The sequence below is a fragment of the Cetorhinus maximus genome, chromosome 22 (genome assembly GCF_964194155.1).
Source record: "Cetorhinus maximus chromosome 22, sCetMax3.hap1.1, whole genome shotgun sequence".
NCBI classification, from domain to species: Eukaryota; Metazoa; Chordata; class Chondrichthyes; order Lamniformes; family Cetorhinidae; genus Cetorhinus; species Cetorhinus maximus.
The window spans coordinates 40,299,907-40,326,196 of NC_135900.1; the positions used below are offsets into that span (position 1 = coordinate 40,299,907).

Consider the following 26,290-nt stretch of genomic DNA (forward strand, 5'->3'; position numbering starts at 1 on the left):
CTTTTAAAAGCAGCAAAGAACATGTTTTCTACCACTAAATGAAAAGTTCCAACTGCTGAACTGCATTCTTCAATAGACATGTTATAATATTGCCAATTGTTAAACCTCAATAATTGCAAATATAGAATTTAACTTAATGTTTTTCTTTTTTTTTTGAAATACCTACCGGAAGCTTCCATCAAAGTTTGATCGATGAATGAAGCTTAGCTTAGCATCTGCCCAGTACAATTTTTCTTCTTCATAATCCAAAGTCAGCCCATTTGGCCAGTAAATGTTACTGTCAATTATAATTGATCGTGTTGTACCATCCATTCCAGCTCGTTCTATCTTTGGCACTTCTCCCCAATCTGTCCAATACATGTACCTAGAATTAAGAAAAAAAAACAATTGGATAAAGCATTTTAGGATTCCGAAAAAGGCTTTAACTTATATGAAGATTAACTGGTGGACAGCAAATGAGCGAATAGTTCAAATGCAGGATAGCTGGTGGATTTAGTGACACCATTTCTTTAATAGAAAATATGGATTGGGGCAACAGTCTGGGCATATATTCCTCATCCCCAACATTAAATAACTTCTCTTGAATAAATTAATGACATAAAACAATTTATCTTTCACTAACCCACTGAATCCAACTGATGTAATTAACTGAAGCTGATTCATACACACAGTATGCTCTCAGTACAGTGACTGGATTTCTGGGAGAGGAGTCAAACTACTAATGTTAAAACAGCAATGATTTTTCAACCATTTTTATGTTTTATTAAAGTTAAACTGAACACAGTAATCTGTGATCAGGATGATTCAGGAGTAAGCAAATCATTAATTAGATTCCTGCACATCATTTCAAGTTTTTAAAGTCAACAGCAAATCAAATACATTCAACATGTCATTTGATGACTTCAATACTTGCCCAAAAAGAAACATGCTCAGGAAAAATGAATATAACTTCAAACATGATGCATCACAGAGCTGAAGAACCCAAAAGATGCACACTATTACAAGGATATAATAGGATATGAAGATGGTCAATATCTTTCAATTAGCAAATGATACTTGTTCCACATACATACAAATGAAGCAACTTATTTACAAATAAAACAACTGAATAACTAAGAAGTTGTCCACTTCTGTGGCATTGTGCACAAACTTAATTTCAATAGTTTTCTAAAATATAGCCAGCTCCACTAAGTGTCTCATTTTCCCCATTTTTTAGCCCTCTAAGATATGCTTATTTGCGAGCTACAGTATATAAATTTATATTGCTGTAACATAAAATGGTGCTCATTTTGGAATGGATTACATGCATGTTTAAAAGAACTCTTTACATGATAAATTAATATTTTACAATTTTATTCTCAAATAGACTCCAAAGAGTTTTCTACCTTAATGATTGCAAGCTACAAACTTGCTATCAGAACCATGTTAGAACATATATCCTTTATTTTGCTCAGTACTTTACAGTTAACTTTTGGAATTTAAAAAACAGATTGCTACATGACATGGCTGCTAAATGAAATCACACAGAACAATTAAATTAACATGCACAGCTGATGCTCCTATTAATGTTATTTCAGTTCCCAGTCTACCATCATGACAATACAGTATTTCAACTGTACAATTTTCAGCGAAACAGTTCTCATAGTAGTTCAAATTCCGCATCAGATATAGTAGGGAGAGTGCTGCCGCTTTCCAGAATCAACAGCTTTATGATAAAGACACCATATAACTGATGGATGGAACAGTTATTTATTGACCAAGGCAGCAAAACAGGCTTTTAATAGCAGGAATTGGACAGCAGCCAAGCTTTAGGCTGACAAATCATAGGTAATATGCGTGTTATCTTGAACAAGGAAACATGCAGCCACTCATTTTGATCTTCACCGACAAAAGGAAGGAGGAAGGGGGGAAAAGGAGATGGCAATGAGGGTGATGCAGATATGTCCAAGATGGGGACTAAGAGAGCGAGGAGGTGGAGGATATTAAAGCGAAGAGGAATGAGGGGAGGCAATGGAAGAATATGGGAGGATACACAGGGAACTGAGGTCTAGTAATCAGGATTAGAAGAATGGTAAGAAAATGAATCAAAAAAATGTGAAGTCTTGAGGACATAATATAGGCCAATCCTTTAGTAACAGTGCTAAGTAAGTGTTGCATTGTTGGGATATGTCACTGGACTAGTAATCCAAAGGCCCAGGCAAATGCTCTCGAGATGTAGTTTCAAATGCCACCACAACAGTTGGTGGAACTTAAATTTATTTAACAAATCTGGGATATAAACTAGTCTCCGTCTATCACTGATTGCTGTAAAAACCCATCTGGTTCAATAATGTCCTTTAAGGAAGGAAATCTGCCATTCTTGCATGGTTTTGGCCTACATATGAATCTAGACCCACAGCAACTCTTAGCTGCCCTCTGATATGGCCTTGCAAGCCTTTCAGTTCAAGGGCAATTAGGGATGGGCAACAAATGCTGGCCTTGACAGTGATGCCCACATCCCACGAAAGAATTAAAAATTGCCCTTGAACCGAGTGGCGTGCTAGGCCACTGCAGAGGGCATTTAAGAGCAATTTAAGATTGCTGGAGGTCCGGAGTCACGTGTAGGCCAGGCAAGGTAAGGATGGCAAATTTCCTTCCATAAAGCACATTAGTGAACAAGTTGGGTTTTTACGACAATTAATGCTAGTTTCATGGTCACCATTACAGACAGTAGCTTCCAATTCCAGATTTTATTAATTAATTTCAACTTTCACCCACTGCCGTGTTGGGATTTGAACCCATGTCCCAAGAGCATTAGCCTGGGCCTCTAGATTACTAGTCCAGTGATATTACCACTATACCACCACCTCCCCTGCATCTCTGCTTAGGTGGATATAAAATAAGCCATGACTGTTCTCAAAGGGCTGAAAGTTCTCACGATATGCTGGCTAACATTCTTTTATCAACCAAGATCCCAAAAGTACGTGAACTGGCCGTTCATAGGTATGTTATATGTGGGACCTTGCTATGTAAATTGTCTGCCACATTAGCATCCATGCTGCACATCAAAACTAATCCGCTGACTGTAAATTATTCTGGAACATAAAGCCATGACAAGGAGCAATAAGAATGCAAGTTTTTCCTTTTTTCAGAAGTGTTACTCTAATAAAAACAGGAAATGCTGGAAAAACTCAGCAGGTCTGGCAGCATCTGTGAAAACAGAAACAAGAGTTAACTTCTAAGATGGCTTTGCTTCAGAACTCAAACCAGAAGTGCTACTTTGTTTTCCCTCCCAGTTTGATTAGAGTCAATCGGGGAATATTTATTCTGGCAGCATCTTTGAAGATTTCAGGATAATGACTTTTCAGTTCTGACAAAAATTCTGTTTCTCTCTCCACGGATGCTGCCTGACCTGCTGAGATTTGCCTGCATTTTTTGTTTTTATTTCAGATCCCAGCATCCGCAGTAATTTGCTTTAATATTCATTGTGATTTGGTTTTAATTAAAACCAAAAATTTGGTGTCAGCTGAAGTGAATTAACAGGAGAACACCATGATATTGTCAGAATTAAAGTAAAGCTCTAAATTTTATGGGTTTGTTCCAACAATTAGAGAGCAATTCCAAGCAGTTGGAAGGACTTTAAGTGGCCAAAAGTATATTTCAACTGAATAAAAAACAGAAACAAACAACACAATATTCTTGAAACAGGATGGATCATTTTAAATCAGAATTCATGAGTTATGGGGAAATCACAGAATCACACCGAAATCACAGAATCATCGAGAATGCACCGACACGTGAGAAACACCTGACCCACCTTCCTAATCCCATTTACCAGCACTTGGCCCATAGCCTTGAATGTTATGACGTGCCAAGTGCTCATCCAGGTACTTATTAAAGGATGTGAGGCAACCCGCCTCCACCACCCTCCCAGGCAGCACATTCCAGACAGTCACCACCCTCTGGGTAAAATGATTTTTCCTCACATCCCCCATAAACCTCCTGTCCCCTCACCTTGAATTTATGTCCCCTCATGACTGACCCTTCAACTAAGGGGAACAGCTGCTCCCCATCCACCCTGTCCATGCCCCTCATAATCTTGTACACCTCAATCAGGTCGCCTCTCAGTCTTCTCTGCTCCAATGAAAACAACCCAAGTCTATCCAACCACTCTTTATAACTTAAATGTTTCGTCCCAGGCAACATCCTGATGAATCTCCTCTGCACCCTCTCCAGTGCAATCATATCCTTCCTATAATGTGGTGACCAGAGCTGCACACAGTACTCCAGCTGTGGCCTCATCAATGTTCTATACAACAACATGACCTCCCTACTTTTGTAATCTATGCCTCAATTGATAAAGGCAAGTGTTCCATATGCCTTTTTCACCACCCCACTAACATGCCCCTCTGCCTTCAGAGATCTATGGACACATACGCCAAGGTCCCTTTGTTCCTTAGAACTTCCTAATGTCATGCTGTTCATTGAATACATTGAACGGGGAGAAGGAGGGAGAATGGGGTTGAGAAACTTATCAGCCATGATTGAATAGCGGAGCAGACTCGATGGGCCGAATGGCCCAATTTCTGCTCCTATGTCTTATGGTCATGTCAAATTACTCCTTCCAAAGTGTATCACCTCACACTTTTCAGGGTTAAATTCCATCTGCCACTTATCTGCCCATTTGACCATCCCGTCTATTTCTTCCTGTAGCCCAAGACACTCAACCTCACTGTTAACCACCTGTCCAATAACCAATTAAAGTGACTTTAGAAAAATATATGAGAAATGGAAGAATTTATATAGCACCTTTCATTAACTTAGTACATCTCATAGTACTTCACATTTAAAAAGTGTGCAGTCACTGTAGTAATGTAGTGAAACACAGCAGTCGATTTCTGCACAGAGATAGGAATGAGATAAATGGCCAAATGACTTGTTTGCTTGTGATACTGGATGAGGAATAAATATTCACCAGGACATGAGAACTGCCTAGGCCCTCTTCAAATAGGGCCATAGGACCTTTAACATTCACTCAAGTGGGCAAATAGTGCCTTGGTTTCACATCTCATCTGAATTGCAAAATCTCAACAGTACAGCATTCCCTTCACTCTGCACCACGGCCCTGCATGCCTGAATTACACGTTCAATTCTCTACAATGGGTCTTAAACCCACAAGCCTCTGACTGAGGTGAGATTGCAACCATAGAGCCAGGCTGACAAGAAAGCAAGAACTGCAACATGAACACAAAATGCTTAAAAGTTAGGAAAAATCAGATTGGTCACCTGGCTATGGTGAAGGTCACAGCCTAGTTATTGATAAAGGCGACAATTTGGCCCTCCTTAATTCACCCCTCAGCAGTGGCTCAGTGGGTAGCACTCTTACTTCTGAATCAGAAGGTTATGGGTTCAAGTCCCACTCCAGAACAACAATCTAGGTTAAGCTTCCAGTGCAGTACTGAGGGAATGTTGGACTGTCAGAAGTGTTGTCCTTTGGATAAGGCATTTAATTGAGGTCTCCCCTGCCCTCTCAGGTGGACATACTTCAAAGGGAAAGTGAATTATCCCTGGTGTCCTGGCCAAACTTTTTCGATAAATCCAGTAGAAGCTTACTGTGCTCAAATTCGCTGCTGCATTTCATATAGTCACTGTTGTAATGTACTTCAAAAGTAATTCATTGACTATAAAACTACAAGATTGGTGATAGTTTTATAGGAGTCCAAAGGGTTCCCTCACCAGATACTATTCTTTAAAGTAAACATTAAAATGAATAAATTGCAGAGTTGCTAGCTAATTTGCAAGGACATTTATATTTCATAATTGATAGATTTACGTGAACAAAAGGACATTTGGATTTTAAAACGACCAACCAGAGTCTAAAGTGCACAGTAATTATGAAATCTTATTCAACAGAAACGTTTCAAAGTGAATATATACTTGATAAGGAAATATTTACAGAGCAATGGTGAAGAACATGGGGGTAGGATTAAGTAATCTGCTTTTTCAAAGTGCTAGCACAAGCATTTTGGGTTGATTGGTCTCCCAAGCTCTTTAATTCTAGGAATATCATCAGGTCATTAGGGGAGATGGGGAGTTGGGTGAATAATAATGAGGGGGACAGGAGGCAAGTGATGGCTTTGGAGAGGTAAAGGGCTTTGCTGGGAAGGAGAATGCCAGCATTGAGAAGGAGAGCTCTTGCAAGCTTTTGGGCACCAGGGTGAGGAGCATAAACTTAAAAAGGGGGTGGAAAGCATGCCAGGCTGAATTGAGGCAGGGCAGGGGAAAGGAAGAAGAGTGGCAGGTCTTCAAGAAAGGATGAAGGAGTGAAAGGCGCACTGGTTCCGGAGGAAGTAGTGTGCTTCTGTGAACTGGGTACAGGGAGATTGATACGGGAATGTGACTGGCTTAGACAACTTCCGGGGTTAACCCCACATCCTTTAATTTCTTCTCAGTCCAACTCCTACTAGGAGTGCCACTGCTAAATGGATCAAACCGGACAAGGCTCAGCTCCCACAAAGCTGCAAAATCAACATCATCTTTGGCAGTCCCTCGGGATTGAGGTTGACTTCTTCCACTCCGGAATTCATGAAAATTAAGAATCATGCATGCAAATGTTTTAATGACAGCCAGTGCAAAGTCGTATTGTGCTACTTTCAACTGACCCCCTCAAATGTTTCCATTGTTACCACCAATATTGACAGATCCATAATCTGTGTATTTTGTTCCAGAGTGGTTAACAGTGAGGTTGAGTGTCTTGGGCTACAGGAAGATATAGACGGGATGGTCAAATGGGCAGATAAGTGGCAGATGGAATTTAACCCTGAAAAGTGTGAGGTGATACACGTTGGAAGGAGTAATTTGACAAGGAAGTATTCAATGAACAGAATGACACGAGGAAGTTCTGAGGAACAAAGGGACCTTGGCGTGTATGTCCATAGATCTCTGAAGGCGGAGGGGCATGTTAGTGGGGTGGTGAAAAAGGCATATGGGACACTTGCCTTTATCAATTGAGGCATAGATTACAAAAGTAGGAAGGTCATGCTGGAGTTCTATAGAACCTTGGTGAGGCCATAGCTGGAGTATTGTGTGCAGTTCTGGTCGCCACATTAAAGGAAGGATGTGATTGCACTGGAGGGGGTGCAGAGGAGATTCACCAGGATGTTGCCTGGGATGAAACATTTAAGTTATGAAGAGTGGTTGGATAGACTTGGGTTGTTTTCATTGGAGCAGAGAAGACATGGATCGAGGTGTACAAAATTATGAGGGGCATGGACAGGGTGGATAGGGAACAGCTGTCCCCCTTAGTTGAAGGGTCAGGCATGAGGGGGCATAAGTTCAAGATGAGGGGCAGGAGGTTTAGGGGGGATGTGAGGAAAAACTTTTTTACCCAGAGGGTGATGGTGGTCTGGAATGCACTGCCTGGGAGGGTGGTGGAGGCGGGTTGCCTCACATCCTTTAAAAAGTACCTGGATGAGCACATGGCACGTCATAACATTCAAGGCTATGGGCCAAGTGCTGGTAAATGAGATTAGGTAGGTAGGTCAGGTGTTTCTCACGTGTCGGTGCAGACTCGATGGGCCGAAGGGCCTCTTCTGCACTGTGATTCTGTTATACAGCTCAAACTCTCTCCCTAGTCACAAAATATTAAAACTGCAATGCTGGAAATCTGAAATAAAATTAGAAAATGGTAATACAGTAATATGCAGGTCAGCCAACACCTCTAAAGAGAAAAGACAGGTTCATATGTTGATGCAGATTCTTCAGAAGAACTGGAAAAAGAAGATAAATGGAACTATTTAAAGCACTGGACAAAATGACGTGGGAGGGTAAACAGGAAAAATGTGAGTGTCAGGAATGCCCATTCCTACAACAAGAAAAGAGTTAATGAGTAAACCGTAAACAGTTTAGAAAAAAACAGAAGTGGAAAAATTGCTAGATCTAACCAGTTTGTACTGCTGCACAAACATCACATCAATTTGGCAATGAAAAGGCCCTAAAACAATGGGTGTGAAAATAGGTTTAGAGGAAGGATCCACAACCAGGTCATGAACTCCTGTTTTCTCCACAGATGCTACCTCAAGGCAGCAGCTCACTATCACTTTCTCAAGGACAAACAAACTTGGGCAATAAATTCTGTCTTGTGAACGACGTTCCCACCCCATGAACTAAAAAGTCAAGTGGGAAACTTTCAAATTAGGTACCTCAGTACCAGTTTAAAGCAACACTTCAATTTTCATCTGGTCTCACTAAGTTTGTTTTCAAGGACTGGCATTTTCCCTTAAAAGGGGTAAACTCTATGACACAATGAGGCAGAAGAATACAGAAATAGCAGTAGCCCCTTGAGCCCATTCTGCCATTCATGAAGAACAAGGCTGGCCTGTGATCGAACCCCATATATCTGCCTTTACCCAATATCCCATAATACAATTGATTAACATTAATCTCAGATATAAAATTAACTGAACACAATTAATAATTAACACCACTAATTGCCATTTGTAGAACAGAACTCCAAAGCACCATAGTATAGATGGAAGCAGAATTGGGGCAAAAGTGCTTTCTAACTTCCACTCCTGAAAGATCTGGCTCTCATTTTTAGGCTGTGTCACCTGGTCTGAGATTCCCCAACCAGCATAAGTTGTTATGCTTATCTAACCAAGCTGTTCCGCTTGACATTTTGAAACCTTTGATGGAATCACCCCTTAAATGTCTGAATTCCAGAGAATACAAATTTAGTGCGTGTAATCTTTCCTTATAATCTAACCCTTTCATTTATTATTCCGGTAAATCTATGCTGTGATCAGGATGCTCTTCCCAAGGTGTGGTGACCAGAGCAATGACAGTACTCCAGATGTGGCCTAACCAGAGTTTTGCATCGTTACAGCGTAATTTCTATGTTCTATTCTCAGATGTATTCTACTCCTCTGCCAGCATCCCACTAACCTATTTGATCATGTTCTGTACTGGACAATAGCATTCAAAGATCTATGCACATGGACATGTACTGTTTCTAGCTTTTCACCATTTAGGCACAAAGATACATATTTACATATATTGAAATGCATTTGTCATTATTATGCTTCCATCTATACTGCTTACAATGCCACCTATCGTTGTGTCAACAGCAAACATTAATTTGCGGCATCCTAACTCAATTATCGTGGCTTTCCAACAGACTTTTCTGCAATACTGGAAACGAAAAGATGTGAGAAAAGCTAGAGATTTGCAAAAGACTGTCAGGTAAGAAAGGAACAGCAAAACATGTAATAAACACATGAAAAGAAAGGATAGTTGAAGAAAGAAAAAGCGGAAACACCAAATTAGTACTTTGCCTTAGTTTTCACAGAGAAGCATGGAAGCAAGAATGAAAAAATACAAAATGGTAGTAGAACAATTAGATAAGAGCAAGATAAGAAGAACAAGCTGTTAGAAGTCATAACAACAGATAAAATTATCAATCTGGAACTATGAGTAAATTATGGATTGGCAGCACAGATTTATAAGGCAAGCTGCATCTGACAAAAAATAATATTTTTTAAATCAATTAATTTATGTGAATGTTCTGTTTACAGCCTATCAAAAATCATTGATGCAGTGCATCCTAGGAGGCTAGATGATAAAAAGGCACATAACATTAAACGGAACGCTGTCAGGATGAGTAAGTAGTTGGTTGAAGGCCAGGAAAGCGCATCATTCGGGATGTTCTTCAGGCTGGAGTGCTGCAAGTATGTTGTCCCCTAGGTCTTAATTTTGGGACCACCATTACATAGAATCATAGAATAATAGGGCATTATTTCAAAGTTTGTAGATGACAGGAAACTCATAAATGTCATAAACAATAAGCACAGTGACAGCTTCTTCAGGAGGACATAGACTGCTGAAATGGGCAGACATATAAGCATATGAAATTTAAGGTGGAGAAGTGCGAAGCAATACATTTCAGTAGGAAGAACAAGGAGGGGCAATATGAATGAAACGGTATAATTCTGAAGGTATTGCAGGAACAAAGACACCTCGGTTTTACTTAAATCTTAGAAGGTGCAGGTACAAGTGGACAAGGCTGTTAAGAGACCCTGGGCTTTTATTAATAGAGGCATAGAGTACAAAACAAGGAAATGATAGCAAATATTTTTATAAAATCACTGCTCTGGACTCAGCTGGAGTATGGTGCTCAATTCTGGGCACCACACTTTAGAAAAACGTCAAAGGCTTGGAGAGGCTGCAGAAGAGATTTATAGAATGGTGCCATGGATGAGGAACTTCAGTTATGTTGAGAAACTGGGGTTGTTCCCCTTAGAGCAGAGAAGGCTAAGCAGAGATTTAAGGGAAGTGTTCAAAATCTTGAAGAGTTTTGATAGAGTAAATATGAAGAAACTGTTTCCAGTGGCAGAAGAGTCAGTAGCTAAAGGACACAGGTGATTGGCAAAAGAATAGACGTGACATGAGGAAACCATTTTTTTTAAACACGGTGAATTATGATGAGTTAGGATGATCTAGAATGCAGTACCCGAAAGATGGAAACAGATTCAATAGTAATGTTCAAAAAAAGAGTTGGTAAATATTTGAAGGGTAAAAAATTAACAGGGCTAAAGGGAAAGAGCAAGGTATGGTGATTAATTGTTTAGCTCTGTCAAAGAGTCAACACAGGCACAATGGGCCAATTGGCCTCCTACTGCATTGCCTTATGCTTCTGTATGCAAAAATGATCCAAACTTGGTTGCAAGAAATACATATCAAAGCTTGAAGGTAAGTGGGTAAATATTTGCAAAAGAAAAATTCCGAAGCATTGTGTTGAAAGGGCAGGGGATTTGGACAAGTGTTACACAATGGTGTCTGCCAAGGTTCAGTCGGTAGCACACTCACCTCTGAGTTGGTACGTTGTGCGTTCAAGTCCCACTCCAGGACTTGCGCACAAGAATCAAGGCCGACACCCAAGTGCAGTACTGAGGGAGTGCTGCACCATTGTCTTTTGGATGAGACTTTAAACTGATGCCAGTTTTGCCTCTCAGGGGGAGGTAAAAGATTCCACTGCGCTATTTTGAAGAGTAAGGAAGTTATCCTCAGTGTTCTGGCCAATATTTATCCATCAATCAACATTATAGAAACCGATTATCTGGTTATCACCACATTGCGTTTGTGGGATCTTGCTGTGTACTGATTGGCTGCTGCTTTTCCTCCATTACAACAGTAGCTAGACTTCAAATATGCTTTATGGACTGTGAAGCACTTTGAGATGACTAGTGGTCTTGAAATGCATGACAGAAATACAAGTCTCTTTTTTTCCTTTAGGCAGATGGTTTTCAGAGGGCTGGAACAAGCATTTCAAACCTAATGGCTTCCTTTTGTGGTGTAAAATTCTATGATTTTAGAGTATGTTCTTTTTCGATAATTTTCCATCCCGGGACATTTTGTGAAGTAGTCGTTCAGATTATTTAGTAGAAACAGATGCAAACCACATCAAATAATTTTGAACAAACATTACAGGAAACATAAGAAAACATTCTTCTTTCTTCCTTTCAAATTCCTCCTTAAAAGGGGGAAAACACACCCCCTTTGCCCAACAATTTGTATTTAATGGATAAGATATTCCCCAATATCCAATTCTTAAAAAAATAATTTCATAATTGCAAAGCATGTTCCAGCCCAGAGACTTTTCCATTTACTCAAGTCACTGCAATTAATCACTTTGGTGAGATTGTTACAAGACTTTCCTAGTTCCAAGATGATACTGCTAATAGATTATTATTTCTGCTCACTCAAATATTCAAGAGCACAAATGCTAACTTCAATTCTAAAGATTTGATTTTTCCCAACAAAAGTACAACTTATTGTAAATAGTCATACTATAATCTTCAGTTTTTTTTACAAAAACAAAATATACATCTGCTATATTGCAGTCAATAATTAATCAAAAACAAAGTTTAACCGCACCCAAAAATTCACTCTTTGGTGAGCCTGAACATGTACGTTCACTAAACATGAGATATACACTTTTCATGTCAATACCACTGCTGCAGTCTTTTAGCGGGGAGAAATAAAACATGGTCAGATTCTGTCCTAAAGGAAACTGAAAAGATGCACTTCTGTTTACATGAATTATTTCTTCAGTTCCATAAATTAAGTAATTACAAAGGTAAGGAATGCGGCAGCTAAACTTCACCAGGATGTTGTGAGCTGTCAATTAAATCAGCAAAAACCTTGAGGCATTCCAGAGTCTCAGTGATGGTTCAGCAACAGTCAATATGAATGACAAGCTGTCACCTTTGGGAAGGCATTACAAACGCTGCTGATGTACACTGGAAACACAAATCAACACGGACAGCCGCAGGGGATCAGCAGCAAGAATGTGCGGGCAATTCTAAATCTAGGCTGTGGTGATTAATCTGGGTGGGAATATAAAGAAACATAATGCATAGCTTCCTGCTGCCCTACAATTTCAGTGTTATTAAAGGAAAAAGTAGGATCAAATCCATGACTGAAACATATGCTGACGTGGTAGAGTCACAAGCAGAAAATTAGACCAGTGCCCAAGGGCTTACTTGCATCAGCCAAAATGTGATGTCTGCTGAACCCAAAAGGAACAAATTCCTACTGTGTACTTGACAACAACTGTCAGTCAATAGTTCTAGACAGTCATCTGGTCTCACTGGACCTCTGTTTTGGTTGCTACATCTAATTCACATCACAAACAGTAGGGCTCCTCCAGATTTCTTCCACTCCAATCAAGTTTGCCATATTTTCAATGTGCTGTTGCACAGATGCCAGACATTTCATTGAATGGAAATAACAATTTGACAATCTGTCACTTAATGAAATAAAATTCTACTAATGAACTCAGTTACAAAGGCACTATAAATGGAATATTTAGTATTCAAACATATTTGCTATTTATAAACATCTACAGACATTTTTACTATACTTCTGGATCTACTTCATGGCATTTAGGATGGTTAGGATTGCACAAATTAGTAAAATGTTTCAGAACTAAAAGATTAAAGTTTGTGTTTTATTCCAGCAACATTTGTTCCTCATTTCTGTTAATTTAATATCTATATTTCCTTAGGATGCAAAAATGCTTGTACCACAATAGTGACCATATTTCATATTTAATTGGCTGTAAAATGCTTTCAAATGCTCCAAGATCACAACAGGTGTTATATAAATGCTAATCTCTCTTTTACTAGATAATGGCACCAGGATGGAGGTCTTGTGGCACAGTGGTAGCGTACCTGCCTCTGAGCCAGAAGATCCAGGTTCAAGTCCCACTCCAGGATTTGATGGCCATAACATGGCCAAACAGGTCGATTATCAGCCTGATGGCAGGCAGTAAAGAGCAGGAGTTTCCTGTTCAGCCATACTGCACAAGACAACTGCAGTACCTTGCCAAGTATGGGGGGCGGGGGGCGGGGAAGGGCACCAGAAAGGCTGTGATTATAGAAAAGCAGTAATAAGGACTCCTGACTTCACAAGCATCTTGGTCAAATAGTCATGAATTTTTTTTCCCAAAAATTACATTTTGCTATGAACTAAATTACATTGCAAAAAATGTTGACCTACAGTTAAATGGAAGCTTAGAATAATTTGAACAACTCCACAAGCAACAAATTAATACCCATTTAAAAACATGCAAAATGAATCCAACCCAATTTCAGACAATGTAAAGTTGTACATCATTCTGTTAACAGCATCAACTATTATTTTGTGCAAATAATATGTGAAACTGATCATTTTTGAGCTTAGATTTTCCAGGAAAGAAAACAAATTGGGTCTTCGGTTTCTAATATTTCAGCCCGCATTTAATATTTATGGTGGATGTAACTGAATTGGAATTATGTGTCGAACATTACTCGAAACTGAACTTCACGTTTTCAGTTGGGCGTCAACTTGAGAAACACTCAGGCTCCTGGAAAGAACTTCATATTTCAGAACCGTCAAATGTCTTTAAGAGTAGAGTTTTTCCTGGATGACAAGTTTAACAATATGAACTTTAGGAATCAGCAGAGTGAAAGAACGGTGTCCTGTTTAACAGAATGTAAGTCATTTAGTTATGATAATGATACCATAGTCAATACTTAAAACATAAAGAGGGAAAGGATTTCAAAAGGACAAAAGTAAATGGAGGACAGTGCAGGTGGGTAGGTGTGACAACAGATCTGTAATTATAGAAATTTACAGTGCAGGAGGCAGCCATACAAGTTCATTGTGTCTGTGCTGGCTTCTAGCCTTTAAGTTTTTAAACATTTAATTCATAATTACGGATATCATTAAGTTATGTCATGGAACTGGTTGGTTCCTTTCTCAAATAGTGAAAATAATGTTTGTTTTGGCACAACTATGTGACTACTTTAGCATCAATGCAAATAGATTCTGATGTGCATCAATACAAAAGTGGCAGCATAAATCAGAGGACTAAGGAATGCTCTGAAGCTTGATGGTGATGGCACTTTTTATTTTTTCTACTCTTTTCCAGCTTCCATTTGGTATTTGGTGCAGAAGGAGCAGGTAAACCAATAACTGGTATTATTAGCTTCAACAGTATTGTAAGTAGTGTATTGGTTTATCAATATTGTAAAATATTGATAAAACCTATTGAGAAGTGTAAGCTTTATTCATTATAATTAATTAATTAGCAATTAATTAACACATATTGGAGATGGCAGTGCAGGTGATGTGCTGCGATTGCAGGATGTGGGAGCTTCTGGATACCAGTGTGATCCAGGTCAAACACATCTGCATTAAGTGTTTGCTGCTGCAGGAACTTCAGCTCCGAGTTAGTGAGCAGGAGGCCAAACTGCAGACATTACGGCATATCAGGGACGGGAAAGTTACCTGGACACTTTATCCCAGGAGGCGGTCACACTCCTTAGGATGAAGTCTTCTGATTTTGTCAGCGGTGAGGGACAGGAGGGTGTGACTATGAGTGAGGCAGGTAAGGAGACTCAGAGGGCAGGAGTGCAGGAGTCTCGGCCCTTGCAATTGTCCAACAGGTTTGAATGAGAGTGGGGGCTTGAGGATGGATAAGCTGACTGGCCATGGCACCGTGGTACAGGAAGCCATTCAAGTGGGTGGAGTTACAAGGGATACAATGGTAGTAGGGGACAGTATAGTCAGAGGGGTTGACACAGTTCTCTGCAGCAAACAGCACGAGTCCAGATGGCTGTATTGCCTGCCTGGCTCCAGGGTTCATGCCATCTGCTCGGGGCTGGACAGGAATCTGCAATGGGAGGGGGAGGACCAAGTTGTCATGGCCCACGTTGGTACCAATGATATAGGTAGGACAAAGGAGGAGCTTCTGCACAGTCAGTATGAGGAGCTTGGCACCAAATTAAGCTGCCAAACCTCAAAGGTCATTACCTGAGCCACATGCAAATTGGCTTAGGACAAATCAGACTAGGGAGATGAATGTATGGCTCAAAGCCTGGTGTGGGAGAAGTATGTTCCAGTTCATGGGGCACTGGCAACAATACTGAGGAATCTGAGATCTATACCGATGGGACGAGTCTACACCTGAACCGTGCTGGGACCGGTGTTCTTGCAAACTGCATAACTAAGGAAGCAGAGAGGGTTTTAAACTAAGTAGTGGGGACAAGGATGCAAATTTGGGAAGATGTGGTAAATTAAAGATTAGAGGCAAGACAAAAGAGAAAGGTATTATTACAGGAAATGAAAACAGAACGTGACAGGAAGGGATAGAGAGTACAAATCTAACAGTAAATCAATAGATAAGGCTAGAGGTTATAAAAAGGATAAAATGGATAAAACTAAAGGCATTGTATCTGAACGCACAAAGAATTTGAAACAAAACTGATGAACTAAGGGTGCACATAGAAATAAGTAAGTACAATTTGATAGCCATTAGAGACATGGCTGCGGGACGACATGGATTGGGACCTGAATATTAAAGGGTAAAGGACATTTAGGAAGGACAGGAAGCGAGAAAAGGGTGGAGAGGTGGCCCTATTAGTTAATGATGGTATTAGCACAATAGACAAGGATGCCTTAAGTTTAGGAAGCCAGGATGTGGAAAAGGTTTGGGTAAAGATGAAAATGGTAAAGGCAAGAAGTCACTTGTGGGAGTCATGTACATGCCCCCTAATAATAACCACTTGGTAGAATGGAGCATAGAGGAAGAAATAAAGGGATCTTGTGAGAAAGGCAGTGATAATTATGGGAGATATTAATCTACATATACACTGGAAAAGTCAGATGGGCAAAGGTAGCCGAGATGAGGAGTTCATAGAATGTTTCCAGGATAGTTTCTTAGAACAGCATGTTCTGGAGCTAACCAGAGCACAGGCTATACTAGACCTGGTATTGTGCAACGAGATGGGATTAATGAATGATCTCATAATGAAGGCGCCCCTAGGCAGCAGCAGCCATAATATGCTTAAATTTTTACAATCAGTTTGAGGGAGAGAGAAGTGGGTCTGAAACTATGTTTTTAAACTTAAATAAGGGCAATTATGAGGGCATGAAAGCAGAGCTGGCTAAAGTGATATAAAGCCTTTATATCATCGAATTGTACTCACATTAATTTACAGGAAATCATACACTGAAGCAAACATATCAGCAAATCTTCCAAGTGAACAGGTTATCTTCCAACAACATATTTATAATGCACGTTTAATGTAATATACATCCCAAGGCACCTCACAGCATTATAAAATGAAGTATGACACTGAACCGCATAAGGAGGTATTAGGGCAGATGAAAGTGGCAGCTTTTAAAAGGATTTTAAAAGGAGGAAAGAGGAGGAAGAGACAGAGTTGTTGGGAGGGAATTCCAGAGCTTAAGGCCAAGGTAACTGAAGACATGGCCACCAATGGTGGAGCAATTAAAATTGGAGATGTTTAAGAGGCAAGAATTAGTTGAGCTCAGATTTCAAAGATTTGTGGGGCTGGAGGATATTACAGATATAGGGAGCGGTGAGGCCATGAAGGGATTTCAAAACAAGGATGAGAATTTTAAAATCTAGACATTGTTTATGCGGGAGCCAAAGTGGGTGAATCAGCAAGCACAGGGGTGATGGGTGAACCAGACTTGGTGCGAGTTGGGACACAGGTAGCAGAGTTTTGGGTGACTTCAAGTTTGTAGAGTGTAGAATGTGGGAGATCTGCCATTCCTGCATTGGAATAGTCAAATCTAGAGGAGATAGCAGAAGCACAGATGAGGGTTTCAGCAACAGATGAGCTCGTGGGGAGGTGGCAAGGGAGTCAGGTGATGCTACGAGGTGGAAATAGGCGGTCTTAGTGATGGCGCGAACGTGTGATCAGAAGCTCATCGAGGTCAAATATGACACCAAGGTTCTGAACAGTCTCCGTTTTTGTCTCATAGCTGCTCGGAATGGGGTCCATAAGTAGGGAATGGAGTTTGGTGTGGGGACTGAAAACAATGGCTCTGTCTTCCCTATATTAAATTGAAGGAAATTTCTGCTCATTCAGTAGTAGATGCCTGAAGTGGAATAAAAGAGGATCAATTCTTGTTGACAGAAAATTCCTTAAAAAGAAATCAAATTTTAACATTTTCACCTTCAAAAAAAACCAAACAATGCCAGAATAAATGAAGATAAATTGCTTCTAAGCTCCCTCAAACAGAAAACTTAAAAAGCACAGCAATATTTGTTAACACTATGCCGAAAACTAGGGCCAAATTTAATTGCTGCAGCAATGGCTCCGTCTACCAGCCAGAAAGCTGGAAGCAAACCCATCAAGGCTATTTTCAGTAACTCTAACAGATTTCAATGGCAAACAAGCAGATATCTGCCATCAGGTCATCTGCCCCTTTATGGGCAGAGGACCCACCTCCAAGTGCTGCAGGCCAATCAAGAGACCAGGAGCTCTTCAGTTCCAACAGTGCCACTGGGAGGGCTGGCCAATGTAGCAAGCCCAGCCACCATGGAGGAGGCCCAGGAATCAAGGTGAGTTTGTGAGGCTCAAGGAGAGAGGTCAGCTGTGACGGTAGAGAGTGATCTTTCAGCAAGGGCAGTGCTTGCTGCTGGGGAGCCCTCCATGGTCCACACGCTGCCAGGTCAGGGACCACCCCCTCCCATCACCTTGTCTTTCTCCCTCACCACCCTCCCATGAGCCCGCAGGGAGCGGCCAGCTATTACTGGGAGTGGAGTATAGCAAACCCCGCGCCCCCCACTCCTTTTTGCTGTTATTCAACCAGGAACGGGGCGGTGAGGCCTTTAAATTGCCGCTCTCACAGGCCTCAGTTGACTGAACACAGGCCAAAAAGACCTGGGATTCTTCTGGTTTACGTGACTGAGTCAACAAGGAAGCTCTCAGATTTTACTGAGATTATAAACTTGAGGGACACTATAAAATTCCAGGTATAATGTTTTAGGCAGGAGCTAGGTCAGTGGGTCTGCTGGAACCATCCTCAACAACGTTGCACTAAAGGCAAAACATCAACCAAAATAAACTGAATCCAATGACTTCCATGTGTGGTGGTGCAGTTGGGTCAGGAGTGATATCAGTTGTGAGGCTTTGCAAAACACCTGTCCAGTTAATACAGAAAGGCCACTTGGGTAATATGAGGCTGCCATGAAACTGTGCCCAAGTAAGGGTCATCATTTTCAGGAAAGAGAAAATTTCCAAAAAGTATCTATATTATTGTTCGCTGATGGTATAAATTAGCTGTATAGACACTATTGTTTTGTATGATTAGCATATTACATTTTTATATGGGGATTTCACCACAATCAGCATCTAGGACTTACCAAAGTGGCCACTTTTGATAATATATAGTGTTCTGTGATCACATTAATCAAGTGTTATATTTACAGCTCTAGTGTCCCAAAATAACAAGTGCATGATGAAGCCTTGAAAAAATAATGGAATTGATTACAAAAGTAGGGAGGTTATGCTTCAGTTGTACAGGGCAGTTGTTCAGAGACCACATTTAGTGTATTGTGTACAGTGCTGCTCTTCTTATTTAAAGAAAGATGTAAATGCATTATAAGCAGTTCAGAGAAGGTTTACTAGACTAATGCCAGGAATGGGTGGGTTGTCCTATGAGGAAAGGCTGGACAGGTTAGGCTTGTATCCAGTGGAATTTAGAAGGCTAAGAGGTGACTTAATTGAAGGATCCTGAGGGGCCTTGACAGGGTGGATGTGGAGGGGATGTTTCCTCTTGTGGGAGAACCTAGAACTAGGGGTCACTGTTTAAAACTAAGGAGTCACTCATTTAAGACAAAGAAATGAGGGAAAATTTTCTCTGAGGGTTGCGAGTCTTTGGAATTCTTTTCCTCAAAAGGCAGTTGAAGCAGTCTTTGAACATTTTTACGGCACAGATTGATAGATCCTTGATTAACAAGGGGGTGAAAGGTTATCGGGGATAGGCAGGAACGTGGGGTTACGGTTACATTCAGATCAGCCATGATCTTATTGAATGGCAATACAGGCTCGAGGGACCGAATGGCCCACTCCTGCTCCTAATTTGCATGTTCATATGTGCTTCAGAGGAATTCCAAATTTTGTGTATACATCTAGCTCATAACCACAATTTGTATTCTTATATCACTATCTATGATCTAAAATAATTCTATGGTTTGCAATAGTCTCTGGACATATGGACATCAGGCCAGTGCTAATGCCTCATTAAATTTTCTCTGCATTATCATGAAATGAAAGCACAGAGACTTTTAACTTTTCCCAGGACTAGACATCTTTATTTTACATCTGAAAATGTTAATTAATGCAACAATTGTGGAGCACTATGCATTTACAACTGGGGTTATCTAGAGACTGGGTGGTGTAGAGGGTCGGCACCTGGGTTACAAATTGACACGGATTATAAGGTTGGAATCTTCTCTGCCTCATATGAACATAGGAATGAGGGGCAGGAGGAATAGACCACCCAGCCCCTTGAGCCTGCTCTGCCATTCAATAAGAACATGGCTGATCTATTTGTAACCTCAACTCCACATTCCCGCCGACTCCAAATAGCCTTTCACCCCCTTGGGCATCAAGAAATCTATCTACCTCTGCCTTAAAATTATTCAAAGACTCTGCTTCCACTGCCTTTTAAGGAAGGAAGCTCCAAAGGCTCACAAACCTGAGAGAAAAGGATTCTCCTAATTTCTGCCCTAAATGGGTAACCCCTTATTTTTAAACAGTGATCCCTAGTTCTAGATTCTCCCATAAAAGGAGACATCGTCTCCACTTCCACCCTGTTAAAGCCCCTCAGGATCTTACATGTTTCAATCAGATCACCTCTTAGTCTTCTAAATGCCAGCAAATACAAGCCTAGTCTGTCCAACCTTTCCTTATTTGACAACCCACCCAATCCAGACATTAGTTTAGTAAATCTGCTCTGAATTGCTTCCAATGCATTTACGTCCTTCCTTAAACAAGGAGACCAGTACTGTACACGGTACTCCAGATGTGGTCTCACCAATGTCTTGTACAACTGAAGCATAACTCCCTACTTATGTATTCAATTCCCCTTGCAATAGATGATAACATCTATTAGCTTTCCTAATTACTTATTGTGCTTTGCACTGGAGTGCTGCATTAGAGTCTAATATTTCTTTAATTTAGCAGCTAACTAAAATTTGCTCTTTGGGTTGGGAGGAGGAGTTTTAGTCCAGCTTTAAAACAGGGATTATAAAGGCTCTACTTGCAGCTGCAACTAGTAAATTAATTAACTGGCTTAAACAGGTTTTCAGAAGTTAGATTCAGCCAGCATAAAAGCAAGCCACCTACAGTATTGCCTTTGTCTGCCCTGGAGTACTGCTTTGGGCTGCATTAGAGTGATTCAGTTTGAGTTTGGTGAAGCGGAAGGAGGTGATCCTTTCATTTTCTACCTTTCCTCAGTAAGAAGAGCAGCCGCCTTGTTAAGTAGGACCTGGTGAGTATTTCTTCTGTCTTTAATAATCTTTAAACTATAGGATGTAAAAGTAAAAGGAGCAATTTAAGGGTCAGTCATAGCAGGACAGCTCAGCCAAGTGGAATGCTCCTCCTGTGCGATGTGGGAAGTCAGGGACACTTAAGAGTGTCCAGGGCAACCATATGTGCAGGAAGTGACACCAGCTGCAGCTACTCGAAATCTGTGTATTGGAGTGGAGTTGTACCTGGAGTTGCTGTGGAGCATCCGCCAGGATGAGATCTTCATGGATAGCACGTACAGTGAGGTGGTCACACTGCAGGTAGAGTGCCCAGGCAGAAAGGGAATGGGTGACCACCAGACAGAGTAAGAGCACTAGGCAGGCAGTGCAGGCGTCTCCTGGGTCCATCTCTCTCTCCAACACATTCTCTGTTTTGGATATTGCTGGGGGAGAAGGTTTCTCCGGGGAATGCAGCAAGAGACAAGTCAGTGGCACCACAAGTAGCTCAGCTGCACAAAGGAGGTGAAAAAGAGTGGAAGAGCAATAGCGATAGGGGATTCTATCATAAGGGGAACAGATAGATGTTTCTGTGGCCGCAGTTGTGATACCAGGGTGCTATGTTGCCTCCATCGTGCGAGGGTCAAGGATGTCACTGAGCCACTGCAGGACATTCTGAGGGGGGAGGGTGAACAGTCAGAGGTTGTGGTCCATATCGGTACCAACGACGTGGGTAAAAAGAGGGATGAGGTCCTGAAAGCAGAATATAGGGAGCTAAGAAATAAATTAAAAAGCAGGACCTCAAAGGTAGTAATTTCAGGATTACTCCCAGTGCCACATGCTAGCAAGATCAGGAACAGGAGAATAGACCAGATGAATACGTGGCTGGAGAGATGGTGTTAGGAGGGAGGGATTTAGATTCCAGGGACCAATTCTGGGGAAGATGGGACCTGTACAAGCTGGATGGGTTGCACCCTAGCAGGACTGGGACCAAGATCCTTCCAGGGTATTCACTAGTACTGTGGGGGAGGGTTTAAACTAGATTGGCAGGGGGGAAATACAAGAGAGGGAAACAAAGATAGGAATGAAAGACAGAAAAGTAGAAAGCAAAAGTGGAAGGCAGAGGAAACAAAGGCTAGCAGCAAATAGGGGGGCCATAGTACAAGAAAAGATGTGTAAAAATGTTAAAGAAACATCTAAGGGCACTGTATCTGAATGCACGGAACATTCGTAATAAGGTAGGCGAATTAACAGTGCAAATACATGTAAATGGATACGATATGATTGCGATTACAGACATGGCTGCAGGGTGACCAAGGGTGGGAAATGAATATCCAAGGATGCTCGATATTTAGGACAGGAAGGCAAAAAGGAGAAGGGGACATGGCGTTGTTAGTTAAGGATGAAATCAGTGCAATAGTGAAAGACCATATTGTTTCGGAAAATCTAGGTCTATCAGTCTGGGTGGAGCCAAGGAGCAACAAGGGGCAGCAAATATTAGTCCGAGTTGTCTATATGCCTCCAAACAGTAGTGATAAGTTGGGGGGTGGCATTAAACAGGAAATTAGATGCAGGTAACAAGGGTGCTACAGTAACCATCGGTGACTTTAATCTACATACAGAATGGACAAACCAAATTAGCAATAATACTGTGGCGGATGAATTCCTGGAATGTACACAAGATGTTTTTTAGACCAGTATGTCAAGGAACCGACTAGGGAACAGGCTACCCTAGATTTGGTATTGTGCAATGAGAAGGGATAATTAATAATCTTGTTGTGTGGGGTCCTTTAGGGAAGTGACCATAACAATGCCTCTGGAATTGGTGGTTCAGTGGTAGAATTCTCGCCTGCCATACGGGAGGCCTGGGTTCAATGCAAGGCAACTCCTTTGTGGAAAACCAGTGGCAGAATCGGACAGAGTCAGCATGGATTTATGAAAGGGAAATCATGCTTGACAAATCTACTGGAATTTTTCGAGGATGTAACTCGTAGAATTGATGAGGGGGAGCCAGTGGACGTGGTTTATATGGACTTTCAGAAGGCTTTCGACAAAGTCCCACATAAGAGATTGGTGTGTAAAATTAACGCGCATGGGATTGGGGGTAGTGTATTGAGATGGATAGAAAACTGGTTGGCAGACAGGAAACAGAGTAGGAATAAATGGGTCTTTTTCCAAATGGCAGGCAGTGACTGGTGGGGTACCGCAGGGATCGGTGCTGGGACCCCAGTTATTTACAATATATTAATGATTTAGATGAGGCAACTAAATGTAATATCTCCAAATTTGCAGATGAGACAAAGCTGGGTGGGAGGGTGAGCTGTGAGGAGGATGCAGAGATGCTTCAGTGTGCTGTGAGGAGGATGCAGAGATGCTTCAGTGTGATTTGGAGTTCAGGAGAACGATGGGGGATCTCATAGAAACCTATAAAATTTTAACAGGATTAAACCGGGTAGGTGCAGGAAGGATGTTCCTGATTGTGGGGGAGTCCAGAACCAGGGGTCACAGTCTGAGGATACGGGGTAGACCATTTAGGACTGAGATGAGGAGAAATTTCTTCACCCGGAGAGTGGTGAGCCTGTGGAATTTGTTACCACAAAGTTGAGGCCAAAACATTGTATGTTTTTAAGAAGGAGTTAGATGTAGCTCTTGGGGCAAAAGGGATCAAAGGGTATGGGGAGAAAGCGGGAGCAGGCTATTGAATTGGATGATCAGCCATGATCATAATGAATGGCGGAGCAGGCTCGAATAGCCTACTCCTGCTCCTAGTTTCTAAGTTTCTATGTATCATGATAGAATTCTTCAGTAGGATGGGGAGCAGTCCGACCTGAACCTTGGGTCCTAAATCTTAAAGGCAACTATGAAGGTATGAGGCATGAATTGGCTAAGATAGATTGGGGAACTTCATTAAAAGGCAATAGACAATGGCTAATATTTAAGGAAGGAATGTATGCATTGCAATAGTTATATATTCCTTTCTGGTGCAAAAAACACAACAGGAAAAGTGGCCAAACCATGGCTAACAAAAGGAATTAAGGATAGTATTAGATCCATAGAGGAGTCATATAAAGTTGCTAGAGCATGTAGCAAGCCTGAGGATTGGGAGCAGTTTAGAATTCAGCAAAGGAGGGCCTCATGGGATTGATTCAGAGGGGGGGGGGGGAAATAGAGTATGAGAGTAAACTTGCAAGGAACATAAAAGTGGACTATAAAAGCTTCTTTTAGTATGTAAAAAGATTAGTGAAGACAAATGTGAGTCCCTTGCAGTCCAAAACAGGAGAATTTATAATAGCGAACAAGGAAATGGCAAAGCAATTAAACAACTACTTTAGTTCTGTCTTCACGGAGGAAGACACAAATAACTCACCAGAAATACTAGGGAACCAAGGGCTTAGTGAGAAGGAGGAATTGAAGGAAATTAGTATTACTAAAACAATAATGAAGAAATTAATAGGGCTGAAAGCCGATAAATCCCCAAGGCACTAAAGGAAGTGCCATAGAAATAGCAGGTGCATTGGTTGTCATCTTCCAAAATTCTATAGATTCTGGAAGAAGTCCCGCCAGATTGGATGATAGCAAATATAACCCCACTATTTAAAGGGAGGGAGAGAGAAAACAGTGAATTACAGACCAGTTGGCCTGACAACAGTAGTAAGGAAAATGCTAGTCTATTATAAAGGATGTGAAAACAAGACACTTAGAAAATATCAACAGGATTAGACAAAGTCAACATGGATTTATGAAAGGGAAATCATGTTTGACAAACCTACTGGAGTTTTGAGGATGTAACTAGCAGAATAGATAAGGGAGAACCAGTGGATGTGGTGTACTTGGATTTTCAAAAAGCTTTTGATAAAATCCCACAAGAGGTTAGTGTGTAAAATTAAAGCGCATGGGATTGGGGATAATATATTGGCATGGATTGAGAATTGGTTAGCAGACAGGAAACAGTAGGAATAAATGGGTCTTTTTCGGAGTGGCAGGCAGTGACTTGTGGGCTACCATAAGGGTCAGTGCATATCAATGCTTTAGTCGAGGGAATCAAATATAACATTTTCAAGTTGGCTGATGACACAAAACTTGGTGGGAATGTGAGCGATGAGAAGGGTGTTAAGAGGCTTCAAGGTGATCAGGCAGGTTCAGTGACTAGCAAATACATGGCAGATGCAGTATAATGTGGTAAGTGTGAAGGTATCCACTTTGGTTGAAAAAACAGAATGGCAGAGTATTATTTAAGTGGTGACAGATTGGGAAATGTTGATGTACAAAGGGACTTGGGTGTCCTTGTACACCAATCACTGAAAGCAAGCATGCAGTTAAGAAGGCAAATAGTGTGTTGGCCTTCATTGAGAGAGGAATTGAGTACTGGAGCAAGGATGTCTTATTGCAGCTGTACAGGGCCTTGGTGAGACCACACCTGGAGTAGTGTGCGCAGTTTTGGTCACCTTAGCTAAGAAAAGATATACTTCCCGTAGAGGGAGTGCAGCCAATGTTCACCAGACTGGTTCCTGGGGTGGCAGGGTTATTGAATGAGGAGAGATTGGGCTGACTAGGCCTGTATTCACTAGAGTTTAGAAGAATGAGAGGAGATCTCATTGAAACATATAAAATTCTGACAGGGATGAACAGACTGGATGCAGGGATGATATTTCCTCTGGCTGGGGGGGTCTAGAACAAGGGGTCACAGTCTCAGGATATGGGGTAGACCATTTAGGACTGAGATGAGGAGAAACTTCTTCACTCAGAAGGTGATGAAACTATGGAATTCTCTACACAGAAGGCTGTGGAGGCCAAGTCATTGACTATATTTAAGGAAGAAATAGATAGATTTCTGGACTCAAAGGGTATGGGAGAGTGTGGGAGTACAACGTTGAGATAGAGGATCAGCCATGATTAAAATGAATGGTGGAGCAGGCTCGAAGGGACAACTGACCTACTCCTGCTCCTATTTTCTATGTTTCTGCATTTCTATATTAGCCTTTGCAATTCATGCACTAGGACACCCAGATCCCTCTGTGTCTCAGAGATCTGCAGTCTCTCACCATTTATATAATATGCTTTTTTATTTTCCCTGCCTTCCAAAATAGAGAATTTTACATTTTCCCACATTATACTCCCTTTGCCAACTCACTTAACCTATCTATATCCCTTTGTAGCCTCCTTGTGTCCTCCTCACACCTTACTATCCTACTTATCTTTGTGTCCTCAGCATACTTAGCAACCATATCTTCGGCCCCTTCATCCAAGTCATTGACATAAATTGGAAAAAGTTGACACCTCAGCACTGATCCCTGTGGCACACTACTTGTTACATCTTGCTAACCAGAAAATGACCCATTTATCTGTTTCCTGTTAGCTAACCAATCTTCTATCCAGCACAATATGTTACCCACTGCACTATGAGCTTTTATTTTTCACAACAACCTTTAATTTGGCACTTTACCAAATGCCTTGTATGTCTCTCACTGCCTGTTGACAATAATG

The 26,290-nt window shown here is 41.1% G+C and overlaps 1 protein-coding gene across 2 annotated transcripts in view; it reads right to left on the reverse strand.

Moving 5' to 3' along the window:
• The window catches only part of lrp6 (low density lipoprotein receptor-related protein 6), a 184,091-nt gene that overhangs the window by 79,961 nt on the left and 77,840 nt on the right, over positions 1–26,290 (reverse strand). For both annotated transcript variants that reach the window (XM_078568140.1, XM_078568139.1), the window contains exon 3: positions 167–364. In XM_078568140.1, the coding sequence (XP_078424266.1) occupies positions 167–364 (198 nt within the window). The remainder of the gene's footprint in view (positions 1–166; positions 365–26,290) is intronic.